The sequence below is a fragment of the Coccinella septempunctata genome, chromosome 2 (genome assembly GCF_907165205.1).
Source record: "Coccinella septempunctata chromosome 2, icCocSept1.1, whole genome shotgun sequence".
Classification (NCBI taxonomy): domain Eukaryota; kingdom Metazoa; phylum Arthropoda; class Insecta; order Coleoptera; family Coccinellidae; genus Coccinella; species Coccinella septempunctata.
In genome coordinates, this window is record NC_058190.1 from 21,400,500 (window position 1) to 21,416,025 (window position 15,526).

General features: G+C 36.9%; 1 protein-coding gene across 14 annotated transcripts in view; it reads right to left on the minus strand.

Annotated features, from left to right (window-relative positions):
- Window positions 1-15,526, minus strand: part of LOC123308796 (protein lingerer) — a 48,305-nt gene that overhangs the window by 25,299 nt on the left and 7,480 nt on the right. For 13 of the 14 annotated variants that reach the window (XM_044891648.1, XM_044891639.1, XM_044891649.1 and 10 more), the window contains exons 4-10: window positions 10,796-11,002; window positions 7,878-8,118; window positions 7,500-7,803; window positions 7,178-7,412; window positions 4,310-4,588; window positions 4,026-4,247; window positions 978-1,206 (exon numbers count right to left, since the gene is read on the minus strand). In XM_044891648.1, coding sequence (XP_044747583.1) covers window positions 978-1,206; window positions 4,026-4,247; window positions 4,310-4,588; window positions 7,178-7,412; window positions 7,500-7,803; window positions 7,878-8,118; window positions 10,796-11,002 — 1,717 coding nt within the window. The remainder of the gene's footprint in view (window positions 1-977; window positions 1,207-4,025; window positions 4,248-4,309; window positions 4,589-7,177; window positions 7,413-7,499; window positions 7,804-7,877; window positions 8,119-10,795; window positions 11,003-15,526) is intronic. The other variant, XM_044891646.1, reaches the window with a different exon arrangement.

The window sequence follows — 15,526 nt, forward strand, 5'->3', positions numbered from 1 at the left end:
ATACCCTCGATACTAAATCATATTTAATTACGAGCCATTACACAACACTAGCTGAACTTGCCACACTCGGACTATTACATTTGCGTTTGGTAAACGTCCTAACCCCAACTTTCTCCGGCTTTTTTTGGTTTTTTCCGATATGGCTCTAGGCCTTAGGACGGTCAGATTATTCGAAATTCGAATGGTTTCTTTCGCGGCCGGCGAGATGCAGCGGTTTGGCCAAACAGAACGATTTCCGACACCTCTAAATCAGCGGAATCCCTCCCAGCCTCTCTGCCTAGGTGCTTACGAAATTAGCATAAGCCGATGACGTGATGAAACAATAATTATCTCAAACTTCTATGAAAAGTCGATTACTAAAGAAAATAATAGTCAAGGTATCTCATTCCCCATTCGTCGAACATTTGACCATGAATAAAATACTGATATATGATATTATACTGATATAATATATACAATATTGCCATCCAATATACCTCACGGCAAATAAGACCACCACTAGGATTCTTCAAACAGCAGAGACTACCTCCTTAAGAGCTATAACAAAGATGAGACATCCCCGTAACCCTCTTCATAATCCCCCAAACTCTCTCCTTTATGAAATAACGGGAATAATACCTATAAACTCACGTATGGGTGAGCTCGCCAAGAAGTTTGCTCAGAAAGAACACAATAAGGAAATCTTACAACAATTTTGTGTGGAAAGAGATCATGATGGGGGCACCAGGAGAAAGTTCCTGCTGCACACAATATGGGAGGAGATACAGCAATTGTAGATTTTTTTCCTCGAGTTTTGTACATTTAAAAATTCAGTTATGGTTATGCTCATGTATAATATTAACAATGTTATATACACAGGCTGAAGGACTTTGGTCGATGGCCTTTTGAGATAATAAAGTACGGAGTTATTATTATTATTGCAATCCTAATTCATTTGAACATATTCATAGGTAGTCATGGTTATTAGGACGACTCACCTGTATTAGCACCATACACTGACTGACTAGCACTCTGTGAGTACGACTGGTTTGTCCCTGAATAAGAGTTCGCCTGTGTGATGGAAGGAAATGCAGCTGAATTGTTGCTCGACTGATAAGAAGTAGCTGACGAATAGGAATTTTGATAATTGTTTGCACTAGGAGTGCTATAAGCTCCAGCTTGGCTATTTACATAATTGCTACTTGGTTGATAGGAGTTTGTAGTTGTCTGAAATAAAAATTAATCGATTAATGTACATCACAACAGGCAAACCTAGACAAGCAGTATGTTCATATTTTAGCTCAATATAACTATCATATGGAACATAATGTGCCTTGTTTGTAATATGTATTTATTAATTAGCATGCGCCTCATATGATTTAAACAATCCCGGTATAGAATTTTTCAAAAGACTATTTGAAATCCAGCAAGTGTTCATGTTCATATGTTGGTTATAATAACTATAGTCGATTCACTTCCATTAAAGGAGTCGGTTGGCCATGGAATAATTTCTTAATTAAGTTTTTGTTACTAGAAAAGACGGTGACAGTTGAGGATATTATTTTGAAGAATAAACACTTCTGTATCGACACATTACAAGTATGCAAAAGATATAATTTGGATTATAACAGGGGACAGACATCACTGTTTGTGTTCCCAGATGAAACTTGGATGTACCAAAACTGTTGTCGTAAAGTCTGCAACGTTTGGCCCGCGAGGATACCAACATTATGTCTTCTCAAGAATCTCTATATCATGAGTCGATAAGAAATCTTTCATAGCAAAAATAAATGAAACCGTCATTTCGAAAAGACTACAAGTCTCAATATCTTTAAAAATCATAGGTCCAACATTATTTGCGGAAAGTTTCTTTATGATTCATTTTGAAAGAATATTCAGAAAATATTAATGAATATTATGAGTACTGTTTTTGTATAATAAACAAATCCAACAAAATAATGTATGTTCTCTGTTTCGCATCTTCCATGTTCAGTTCCGTTAGCACCATTGAATTTTTCATATGAAACATATTTTTGTTGCTCCTGTAAAGTTTTAATGACCGGACTCAGGCCCTTTTCAAAATGACGTGTTCAAATATATCCGAATACTGATCTCTTGTACTTTCTATGAAAATAACTAGATAAAGAATCCCTTCAATCAACTGACAGAGAAACTGCAACACCCAGAAGGAGCTGTTTAAATTTTAAATTTTTTTTTTGGTTACACTGCTATCAATCAGTAAATGATAAAAATTTTAAGAAAAAAACGAAGCGTTTTTATTAAATTTGTTAATAACACCGCGGTTATCTATACACTCCCCAACACGTCTTGGCATTGATGCAAGAAGATGGTCTATTTCTTCTTGAGGGATACTATCCCAAGCTACCTGTACTCCATGTCTCAGAACCGCCAAAGTCCGTGGGGGCTGGGGTAAATTTCTTCTACCCTTCTACCCATGATGTCCCAAACATGCTCTATGGGCGAAAGATCGGGGGATCTTGGCGGCCATCGCAAAAGATTCACATGGGTCGCTTCAAAAAAGTTTAAACTAACTCTGGCAACATAAGGTCGAGCATTATCTTGCTGAAATATTGGATTCTCAAGCCGGTTAAAGTAAGGAAGAACATATGCTCCACTATTTCTTGAGGGTAACGCAGCGCTATCATGTTACTTCGGATAAAGACTAAAGGTGATCTACTTCCATGTGCAATACACCCCATACCATAACGCCTACTGTCCGGTGTACATGACGCTCAACATAAAAATGAGTTTCACGTCTTTCTCCTCGACGTCGTCTTACCCTTCTTCGGCCATCATGTGCACCCAGGAAGAATCGAGATTCATCAGAAAAGACGACCTGATGCCATTCCACATTCCAACGTTGTCGTTCTCTGCACCACTGTAATCGTTACCGTCGATGCTCAACCGTAATGGGTAGGTACCACTCACGAGGCGTTTCTCAGTAGTTTCGGGTAGCCAGCTTCAAGGAATGCCCTCAAGGGTGTGTTGCCGACTAGCCCCTACTTTCGGCATCCAGAACATCTGGGGATTTCTTGTACTCGGGCGACCGATTCCAAGTTGCTGAATGCTTCACCCGAAGTGAGCTTCCTAGTCCCGAATGGAAGCCCCGTCTGTGACCGACCTAGAATCCGATCGCCAGGTGGGATCCTCCGGCATCGATACCTTCTAGCTGAAACCTCCGAGAAAACGCCTCGTGAGTGTTACCCTTAAGAGGTAACACAAGATGGGGTCGATAATGCTGCAGTCCAAAACACCTTATACGGCGGTAAACCGTTCGAACAGTTACAAGATGGCCTTGTTCTCCTAACCACTCATCAGCCAAAGATCGAGTTGTCGCAAATCGGTCTCTAATGGCCATAAGTTTTAGACCTTGAACTTCATTGTGCCCCTTCGACGTCCGGTGCCTACTCTTCTTCGATTTTTGGTATTATCAAAGCACGCTCGATAACATCTCATTACAGTAGTTGGATTTCTGTTCGTACGGGTAGCGATTTCTCGAATTGACAACCCCGCCTCCCGAAGACAAATAATTCGACCTCTTTCAAATTCACTTAGCTGGCCATAAATTCTGCAAAACCTTCACGATTTTTTTTCCAAATTTTAATCATTTACTCCCCCAGTTGCAGTTTCTTTGTCAGTTAGTATATAATAGTTAATCATGTTTCTCAAGTCTTTTCAAATTCATTTATTTTCGAAGTAAATTCATCATGTGAGAAATACACGATAACCCAGTCCTTTATGTAGAATGGATAACATAGTGCTGATTTAAGACCAAAATATTATTTGACAATCGTCAGAACCTGAAATTTTCTTATTTTTCGTGTCAAATTTTCAAGGACAATCGACTGCTTTTATAAAAGTGAAGGGACTACAAACGTAATATCATGTGCTACTTGACTAAAGTTTCTATTACTTTTTTATGAAGGGACAATGTTGCATTATGAGAAATATTTCGAGCGAGTAGGTGCCCTTATATGCACACCAACAAATTCAGCATCGTTTCAATTACATAATATATTACAAACCTGATTAGCATTATATGTTGAATTATAGGATTTAGACTGATAGGAATTGTAGGTTGAATTTTGTGTGTAGGAATGGCCATCGGTTTGTTTGCTCATATCCAATACTGCTTGGGATGTTGAAGATTGTGCCGCTGAATTAGCAGCAGATGTTCTTGCAGTCGCAGTGTAACTACCGGTACCAGTTACATGATCTGATGTTGGAATATTTTCTACATTAGACAACTGAAAAAGACATTATTAAATGAGCAATTAGCCGAATAAATATTGTTTTTGAAGCAACTCACATTTTGAGTTAAAGCTGAATTAATACTGCTTTGCACATTACTCTTTGGAGAATATGCGTCTAAATTCGAGTTTTGATTTGAGTTATTGAGATCCAGATTTGCACTCTGTTGTGGCACAGCATTTTCCATTGATGAATTGTTTGTGCTGCCATATTTCTGGTCAACCACACCATCAAACGAACTGCTGTCCGACATAAAATCCATTGCACCAAACTGTACATCTAAATATCCTATACTACTATTCAGATCTCCAGGCATTTCTACCGCACTAGACGGAATCTGAAAACAGTCAAAATTTAATCACGATGACATTAATATGCCACGGAGTTGTATAGTGAAAGTTCCCTATTCATACCAATATGATTGTACCTGTGGTTCAAAACATGACCAGAAAAGTAAATGATTCACTCCCAATTGCTGGAAAGTCCGTTGAAATTCAATGCTTTATTATTATTCCTACATCATTCTCTTTAAAAATTACAGTTTTAAATCTTAATAGGGCATTCAATTCTGATGGACGTTCCTGCAACTGGGCCTTAGTCATGTTAATGGTTAGGGTATCAATTGCCATTACTGTAGTCAATATCACAGTCATAATTGCTAGCAGACCACTAGATCCACATTTCCAATAAGATTTGCCATAAAAAATCATAATAGAATGAATTTAATATATATTGAGGCCAGAAACACTACTGCTACCTATGAGTTGAATCGTTAGTACCCTACACTGTGTGTGAAGGATTCCAACCTCACTTTCAGTTTTGTAAAACTGACGACTTACGTTGATTTAATTTTATTTGCGTTTGGTAATAGTCAAATTTTATTAATCTTATTTCTGATCTGGCTCCTTGGCCGAGAGTATTTGTTGGGCACGCAATCGCACAGAAAGCAACCCTCTACTGAATCAGCTGATTTTTCACTCCTGTCTCCCCCACTCGGTGCTTACGGATTAGTACACAAATTGCGAAAATTGTACTCCGAGCACAGGAATTGCCACAAGAAAAAATTCTCGGCTTGTGCGAGAATATTTTCATTAAGTGATAAATTATCGAATGTTCATATGGACTGCTCTATGAATAATTTTTACTACGCTTTGTCATTAGAGGGACTGCGAATTCGTGGCCGGTGACGTTCACGAAAGAAAAACTCGCAGCTCGTAACTCATGAGATACGCGCATCCCACTTAAAAATAAATGGGACAAATCAAAGTTTTATTTGAAGAGTTCATTGTGAACAGTACAGGGCGGGTAAAATTCATTGTCTACTGAGGGGATCTCCAGAACTATAGGAGCTAGAAGAAAATGGATTATACATTTCCTAGCTCTTTTTCAGAGAAACAACGAATGGTGAAAACCGTAGCCTCCTACGATTCTTTGTTTCTTAGTTATCAGCAAAAAATGGGATTTTGAAAAGTTCAAATTTTTTGTCTTTGAAGTTACAGATCTGAAACTTGAACCTTCTGCAGGCACTTTCCTACGTAGAATCCACTGAAGACCTCAAAATATTTTTTAATTTCGAATCATTAGGCGAAGTTTCTTTTTTTTTTAAATGCAGACTTTAATTGAATTTTTTTTTAATTTCAAAGACATCTTTTGTCCGTAGATTCTATGTATAAAAGTGCCTATGAAGGTTCAAGTTTCAGATCAAGACATCAAAGACAAAAAAGTTATGAGAACTTTCCGAAATCGTCGGTCTCAATTTTTGTTTATAACTCAAAATCTAGAAATGATAGGCCGGTCCTGTTTTCAGATTTGGATTGCTTTTGAGAATGTGTCATCCGTTTTATTCTAGCTGCTATAGTTCGAGATCCCCTCAGTAGACAACGAATTTTCCCCACCCTGTAGAGAGCAAGCGCAATTCCATTTTAGGCTGACCGGCCACTGAATGAATGAAAAGTTGAGCGAAGCTTAGCGTTTTCAATGTTAATATAAGAGACGAGCTACGAATCGAGTGACGTAGCTTGTCATTTAGCTGTGAAAACGTTCAGCTTCGCTCAACTTCGCATTCGGTGACCGGTCAGTCTTAGGGTAAGGAAAATCTATCTGCGCTTGCTCTGTTCTTTTAACAACCGTTGTGAACCACTCTACGAACAAGCCTCACATATGGAGCGGTCCAGTTGAAATAGTTGAATATTGAATGATTCATCACCTTTGATAAAATGATTCTGGCGCTGGACGATTGCTATTATTACCCTCCTCTTCTTTCTCTTGGTATTCCCTATTTTCTTAATCTGTATACCGATTATAAATATGTGAACACTTGAAGGAAAACAACAAATTTAATGTTTATATATAACGTTGAAAAGCAAGTCACTACGACCATGTTTGTGGTGATCCCGAATAGACAATCTAAAACCCGAAATAAGATCTCTGGAAAGCTTCGGAATGCCAGTGTGGTCATGATCGAAATCACATCAAAATGTGGCATCCAAAAATGAGATCAACTATAAACAGCTATCAGCATGATTTGAAAAAATCAAGTGGATAAGCTACTTTCGCTACAAATGGAAGTGACAGGAAATGAGAAGATATTTTTGATTTTCTCTCAAAGAAAATGAATTCCATGATCCACCGTAGAGAATGAAATGGACTGAACAATAACCGCATGAAAGTGTCTACTCTGTAGAAAGACACAAAGCCATGAAGGGGTCAACATTTGTCTCTTTTCTATGGACACAGCCGTCAGCGTGGACAAATCAAAATTCTAGTTAAACTATTGGCCGCAAGTCTCTTTCACATTTTTCTGCAATATTTACTTACAATTGAATAGGGAATGCTCAGTCAAGTATCTACGTCTACGCTTTGAATCAGGTTTCATCTAATGGTTTGAATGCATTTACACTATATCATAAATGTTTTTATGGTTTACCTTCGATGGTGGTGGCACCCTGGCTCTTTGAGTTTTGGTTCTCAGTGGTTGCTGAGATGGAACCGACTCAGGAGATGTCCCATAATTAGCAGGATATTTACTATTAACATATGTATTAGTAGGTTGCGCACCATAATTTTGAGAGTTATTGAACCCTTGGGAAGTTATTGTTGGCGCTCCAGTATTATATTGCTGGGCTGGATTTTCAAAAGATTGAGATTGGAAGGTCTGAATGCTGAAAACCAAAATTTGTTTCAAATATTTTCATCAGAAAGATAGTAGCTTGAAGATAAATTCAAAATCAAATATGCTTCATGCTCACTTGCTGTAGTTGTCACTATTTTGCTGAGTCAGTTGATTCAGGTATTTGGTTTGTGCAGCATTCAATGTCCCTACCATAGGAACAGGACTTTGGGATGGCAATGGCCCACTCTGCTGATTAATCTGGAGAGTTTGACTGAGTTGTTGACTCGCCGTATCCAAAGGTCCTTCATGTTGGTTCTCCATCTGGATATCTAGTTTCACGTTCGCGCTAGGTGTGAATATTTTAGTATCAGCCAGACTACCGGTATATTCTTCAGTAGACCATTCATCAGTTCCTGGGAAATCATCCCAGGTTTCCTCAACTGAAAGCGTTATGCATTTGTTGTCTCGCCCTATACTGATATTATTAATTGATATATTTTTAAAAACTACAAACCTGGATTTGCGCTGGACAATGTGTTATTATCCCAAGTATTGGGGTTATTGTTATCCCAGGTATCAATTGGCCGGTTGTAGGAGTTGTTCCTGTTAGAACCTCCTCGAGGTGGGTATCTACCACGTCCCCCACCACGTCCACCTCTGCCACCACCTCGTCCTCCTCCAGATCCTCCTGGCCTTCCTCTGCGATCCCTTCCAAACTCATTTCTGCCATCTGGATCAAGATTACGCTCGTTTTCCTGGAGTATATGAAATAGTCTTTAATTTTATGTATAGTTTCGTCGACATTATATTATTTCATTGATCACTAATCATTTCTTCCACTTCAAACAATGCTGATGAAAAACACGAGATGCTAAATAGAAGGCAGAATTCGTGAAAATAAATCATTTCGCCATAAATCTTCCTGTCTAGGAGAGCAGTAGTTCTGATAACCTACCTAACAGTAGATATTGATGATCTTAAAACTTAAAAACAGGAAAAAACCGAGATGTCATTCAAATCAGAAGCAGGAAACAACAGGAATTATAAGAGGGACACACAAATACCCTACTGCAACCAATACTAGAAACTATCCATCCAAGAAGATTGCAGAGGTTCTGGTCAGCTGACCTAATGGAAGATTCCATTTTTCTCAATGGAGATAACCTATCACACCATATTTGATTCTGAACTTATATCTTGTCATCAAATTAGCTCATAGATATTCTGATATATTCAATAAAAAATCGACGATATAAGATTGTGGAGTCATCATTCCCTGAAGTTCCAACCGCGGGAAAATTGAACAGATGAAGTATACAAGTTCTCAGGAGATAACTGGTCATAATACCCATGGAAGATGAGGAATATCGTGTTAGAGAATTGGAAGACAAGCTTCGCTATATAGACCAGCTTGATCACCGAATCCCTCGTTATTTGATTTTGTTTTGTGGGGGGAACTTGAAATCTGGTCTATGCGGCAGTGGGCCTGTTCCGATATTGCTGGTTTTACTGGCCCGCAATCGAATAACAATAGAACTCGAACGACCAGGCCAATAGGCATCGTCTCTGAAATACTGACAGTACTGTTCAGGAATATCGGAACAGACGGAGTACCTCACAGTACCTTAACAAAGAGTTTTTGAGGAATTTAATATGATTTGAGCAGACATATTCACAAGAGTACGAAACGAGTAGGTGCGGGATATTTTGAACACTCAATATGAACCGTCACTGTTTTCAATAGTTCAATACATTCGAGACTATCTGACTAATTGTTTGGAAAAAATTGATGAATACTTTGAGTTCAGAAAAAATTAGAGTTTATTGAAAGTGCTTGTGATATTTATCTTTTTTTGCTACTGTTTTTCATCCCATTTCTACGTCGGTAAGATTTCGCGGACCACTATTTAAACATGAATATTGTGGTGACCTCTTCAAACAAAAATTGAGAATACGTATTTTGGGCGAATTTTATTATTAATGATTTTTTATTTCCATTTTTTACACTGGCGAAATTAAGTCAGTAAATGGGAAGAATAAAGTGAAATGAACCATTTCATAAAGAACAATTCAAAGATTATGGTAGCGTTCCGATAATTTAGATCACAAACGATCTAGGGTCGTATTAGAATCAATTTCATCAATGATTTTACAAATTCCTTCGTTTTGAAATTTAATTAGGTGATTTCTAGTGAAATACTTTATTCTGTTCCGGTTCTACCATCTGATAAAAAAAAAAGATTCAAGCTTAATAACGTGTTTACTAGAAGAACCTGGAGAACGCTAAGATATTTTTGCTGAAAACTTGTTATGTAGGATCATAATTAATGTTTGGAATCTAATAAACTTAAATATTCTCGTTTCGGAGGAACTTTCGTTATACCGAAGATTATGTCAGATTTGTCATTTCAAATGGAATACCTTTCATTTTATAACCTCCACAAAATTTCAAGTATGGCTCATTTGAATTTCTTCAAACCCAAATCCCAAGGTTATCTGGATATTAAAATTCATTTGTCTCAAATAATTTACAGATTATGAAGATATTGAATGAATTGTTATAAATTCTAGAAAATCTCCAGGTTTAGGTATAGGGTGTGAAACATTAGAGATTTTGAGTCCCTTCTAATGGTCTATTGAATGATGGGGTATTGTATTTGAAAAAAATCTTAGCAAGAATTTTGATTTCCTCAAAGAAACATTTTGAGTAACTAAGATAACAAGTAGAATCTAGACTCTAGAGAGTGTACTGTAACTTTTGTCAGTAGGAAGTTATAACAATTCATTCAAGACCATCTTTAACTCAAATCTGAGACAAATGAACTAATATCTCCAAAACCTTGAGGTTTGAGTTTAGTTTAAATAAATTGTTACAAATTTTTACAAAATATCAATAAAATAGTTGTTCGATACATCTGCCTTTGTCCTATGACAGAATGTGAAGCATATTGTACTTTTCATATTTTTTGTAATAATGGTCAAGGGGAAAGGATTAGAAACTGATATTTTCGTTTACAGATACCAAACAAAACACCGTGACCTAGAGTGTAACAGCGGTGTTCACAAAACTTTGATAGTCCAATGATTTGAGTCACTCGATTTACAAAATGAAATCACTGAAAATTTTTTTCATTCCTGAATATATTGATAAAGTAGTAATTTAGAATCATTAAATGGACTTATATATGTAAATAATAATTTGATGAAAGAATGATATTCTTAATGCTTATGACTAATTATCGATTGAAAACAAATCCAGCGGTGATTCCCTGATCAAGCAGTGGGACCGAGCATATGTTAAATAATATAATTATAATGAGAATACAGTATTTTAATGTTCATTTTGGAATTACCTTTTTTTTAATAAGGAAATTTGTTCAGATTTTTATCGTCACAATTAATTCTTACATAATGCTTTTCCTATATAATTACCTGCTTTTCTCGACCACGCCAACCTCGACTACCACCGTCCCCACCTCGTCGATAATTAGGACCACCACTTTTACTTCGTGGCTTGTCCCTATTATCCGTACCTTGGTTCTCATTCCACTCGTCGGTGTTGGCAGTTTCATCATTGGACTGTTTTTCTTGTTTATTACCTGGCTGGCGACTCTTTTTCTTTTTGACAGACCACTGACTCTGATGAAAATACACATATATTAGCTTTGGTTTCGTTTACACTTAGGAATATTCCGAATCGGTTCAAAATAGTTGAACAGTAATTGTATGGGAAGCTACGTGCGAGCTCTCTCAAAATAAATGAATGTGCGACTGTTTTGAACCGATCTGAAACCAGCGAAAAAGCGAATCAAAACAGGCATAATAGGTGCAAAAGTAGAAACGTTCGTTATTAGATCAAGATACAAATACATAGTACAGGGAAGTGAAACATTTATGTATCACATAAATAATAATTGAAAAATGTTATACAGGCAGAGGGAAATAATAAGCTGAATGTCTACATCATTCGATAAATGTTACAAAATGGTTTTTTACAAGGACGAACAGAAATGTAATTTATGTTCTGTGATTTTAACCCAGTTTCTTCTTTTACTAATTTTGAACATCAAATCATTTTGACAGTTCATGAAATTTTGACATTTCTTAAGGAAAAGTTACATTTGCATTGTGAACACTTCGCGAATTATTCAAGGCTATATAAAAAATTTCTCAATATTTGAATTCGCTTTCATTCTCCGCTCTCCCGATTATAACGTGTTGGTGGAACTGTGAAATACCGCTGGGCGTTTGGCTGTACCAGTAGACAAATGACAATATATCTGCAAAACTGTGATCACGACTTCCCGTATTTTTACTTTTACGTATACATATACATATACAAATACATATTTTACGTCACTAATTTGGACGCATATGATTAAAAGAAAATTTTTTTTTTAATCTTTTTATGTGAATGAACGTTAACATCTATTTTCTGTGTCCTATTTCCTGCCACTTTTTTTTGTTTTTATTGATGAGATGGAGGACGCTAATCATTCTGACAATTTCAATATTTTTAATGAAGTTATTCTTGGAAGAATTTCATTTTAATAAGTTCACTTTATATTTGTTTACGTTAATTTCACATTTTTATTCCATTTTGACGTTTAAAGACGACATTCAACCAATAGCAACAAGGATAAGTGAAATAAATTTTTTTAACTCAAAAGTGAAATAAAATAACATGAGCATTACTGGATAAACGTCATCTTACTCTTTTTGCTATGAATTGAATCTAGCAACAATGTATCGAAGCGACACCTTTCATGTCTTTTCATAAATTAGATAATTATATAATACTAGAAATACTTCTAGTAGGCGATAAGAGCCTTGATGGCGTACAGAAATCTATTCAGTAAGACTTGGGGCTGCAACCCTAAAATACTACGATGAATGTACGTCATGACTGTGAGCCCAATAGTAACCTATGGGGAGTAGTCTAGTTTGCCAAAGTAGAACAGACGAGCACGAGGAAAATACTCGACAAGGTACAAAGGCTCGCCTAGAGCACTTGAGGTCATCCCAGAACTCATTCCTCTACATCTAGTGATAGATAGGGTAGCCCATGAGGCCATCCTCAGAATATCTAGGAAAGGTACAAGTAATAACAGAATTACAAATCAGAAAGCCTGGTCCTCTCTAAACAACTACATCTCATCAGTGAACCTACCGGGTGATGTTATGATTAAAAAAGTAAGCATTGAGAAGAACTTTAACACAATGCTTCGTGAAAGAGTGGAATGGGAAAAGGAATACACTATCCAGAATTTCGAACTAAATACAATTAAATGGTACACTGATGGTTCAAAAACCACGACGGGGGCAAGCACCAAATGTACACTATCTTTAGGCTCCTGCTCGAGCGTTTTTCATGCAGAAATACTTGTAATCGAAAGAAGCGTGGAGATAAACCTGGAAAGAAACTATCAAGAATGTGACATAGTGACAATTCTGATAGTTAAGCCGCTATCAAAATAGAGTAAGATCCCAGAGCGACCAGACATAACTTATTTTCACACAGATGAAACTTTAGGATCTCAGTAGAGTCTCATGTGCTTTGAATACCTGCGAACTTGTGGAGCTTGCCTAGTGACACCTGGGCAGATACCGGGTGGCAAAGGTTATTAAAAATAAGTGTTATTTAACTTATTTTCACATGGCTGATTTTCATATATATATATATATATATATATATATATATATATATATTTTAAAGAATATTATTCTGAAGTTATATTATAAGTGATAGACACTTTCCATGGGCCAAAACTCTTGCCAGACGCTTTGAAGCTGCACAAAAAATAAATGAACTTTACTTATTTTCACATGTATGATGTTATAAAATATGCCATTGAAGTATAGGTGAATCCCTCCACTCCATCCACTTCAACTGCTGAGCTTTTCTTTGATAAACAATCAAGTGTACTTATGGATTCAGAGGTTAACACATTATTAACACGCGACACGAGCTGACGCGTGAATTGTACGCGCGTGGCGTCGCGTCGAGTGTTCATAGTATGATTCTGGTCTATAGAAAACAATATATTTGATTCGACTCAACACGCATCACGTTTCATCAGGACGCGTCGCGTTTTAATAATAATGTGTTTCCGCCATTAATATCTGATTAATTTTCAACAACTCTAACAAGTGTCTCTAATCTAAGTGGTAAGTCCGTCTGTTATCCCTTCAATCATGACAACTTAACTTAACCAAGTTTTTTCTGATAAACAAGTGCTTTCACATCTCAGTCCTACCTCGCAAAAAACTGTTTCTGCATTTTGTAATCTAAAGGACAGAGTATGCCCTGAATTCGCACGCCAAAAGAAAATTAATACCGTAATTGCCTTGGAAAATATCTCCTACTTTGAAGCTCTTAAATTAGTACCCAAAAGTTATGCCTCCTATGACCAACCCACAAAGTCGGATTCGGTTCACCTGGCAAATTCTCCCCAAAGCTTTCCTCCAGTTTCCTCCACTCACCCTCCTCCGAATAACCCAAACATAGTTTCTGTCCATAACAGAAGATCAATTATTAATTCCTCTAAACCATCTTATTCTTATCTCGAAATTGCAAAAAAAAACTCCCCCCTGCTGACAGAGAAGGTTACGACAAAGCTGCACATCAGGATCAGCTTATGCAAGTTCAGAACAAAGATTTCGTTTCCATCATTAAACTGCTTATTCAGAGTCTTCCGGAAAATCTAGACGCCCAAGCTATGCCCCCTCATTTACTCTCCGAGCTCAAAAATGGAGTAAACCTTCTTTTGGCCTCCTAAAAACTTTCCTGTTTTGAATGATCTCCTTCACACTTTCCTTCTGCGCCTCAATAATTAACCCAATATTAGAAAATTCTCCACTGATGTAACTCTGATCCTTGGGAAAAAAATTCCCCTGAGTCTGGAGGATGTTTCGTTCTCAAATGAACCTGTTATTGTTAATATCATGGTCAACTTTTTGAATGCCTCTGGCTGGGCCAGATTATGAGATATGTATGTTGTCTTGGTTCATGTCGTTAACCTCATTGTTTGTTTCCAGCTCCCTGTGACGTTTTGTCTTGGACCTTTTTGTGTCTGTTCCCCACTTCCCTCCCTCGTGGAGAGCCCACCACACCTCCTATAATTTAACAAGCGAAAAAGCCATGTACCCTGTTGGCTATTGACTTGTTCAAGACCCGTCCACCGACGGAGCCAGCAGCCGAAACTTGTGATGTGCCGATGGCCTAGTTGCCAAACACATAGTAAGGGAAGAAGAAGAAGAAGAAGTGTACTTATTTTCACATGTCTGATATTGAAATATGTCATTGAAGTAACTAATAAAAAGTTATATTTCATAATTCAGACAAATAGTAGCGACCAAATATCCCCTGAACATGAAAATTATTTAGCCGAGAGTGTGAGCGTTTGGAGTCTCTTTACTGTATACTATACTATACATTGCTCGCACATGGCACATATACTCCATTCACATTTATTTTAGCACTCGGTTAGCCATGAAATAAAGTTTTTGTAACTAGAACGGAGTAAAGTTGGCACTGATGAAATGTCGTTAATGTCATAACTCCGTTGCCAGAACTAATATCAATTTTCATTACGAAAATGTCGGAAATGATTGAAAAAAGAGAAGACAGGGTTTCAGGGAGTGCTATTTAAAATTCAGGTCCGCTCAGTCAGTTACCCTGACACTCTGAAATCCACAATACGTCAGACGGTTGCGAGCATATTCAATGTAAGTGAATTTATATAATGATTCATCTGAATCTAAAGGACTCATATTTCAGCTGAATATTTCCACAATCAGAAAGATTGCGAATGAAGAGGACGACTAAGAATTTCGTTCTATTGGGAGATCCAAAAAAGTGGTGGTATTTGAGAATTTTATGTTTGGGTGAATTAATGCAAAAAGTTACTACAGGATTTTCAATGAATGTCATCGTAGAATAAGTTCCCCAAAAATTGATTTTTCTATTTTTCATTTGACTTGTCCTATTGTAACGTCCAGTTTCATAATCAATTTGAACGTCACTTTAAGCTTCCTTTACTGTAATTTTTATTAGGGTTAGGAAGCTTTAAAATTAAAGTGACTTTAGTTATAATTATGAAACCGGTCGTAAATGTCTTAAGGTACCAATAAATACATCATTATTATATCAAAATTTTGAAA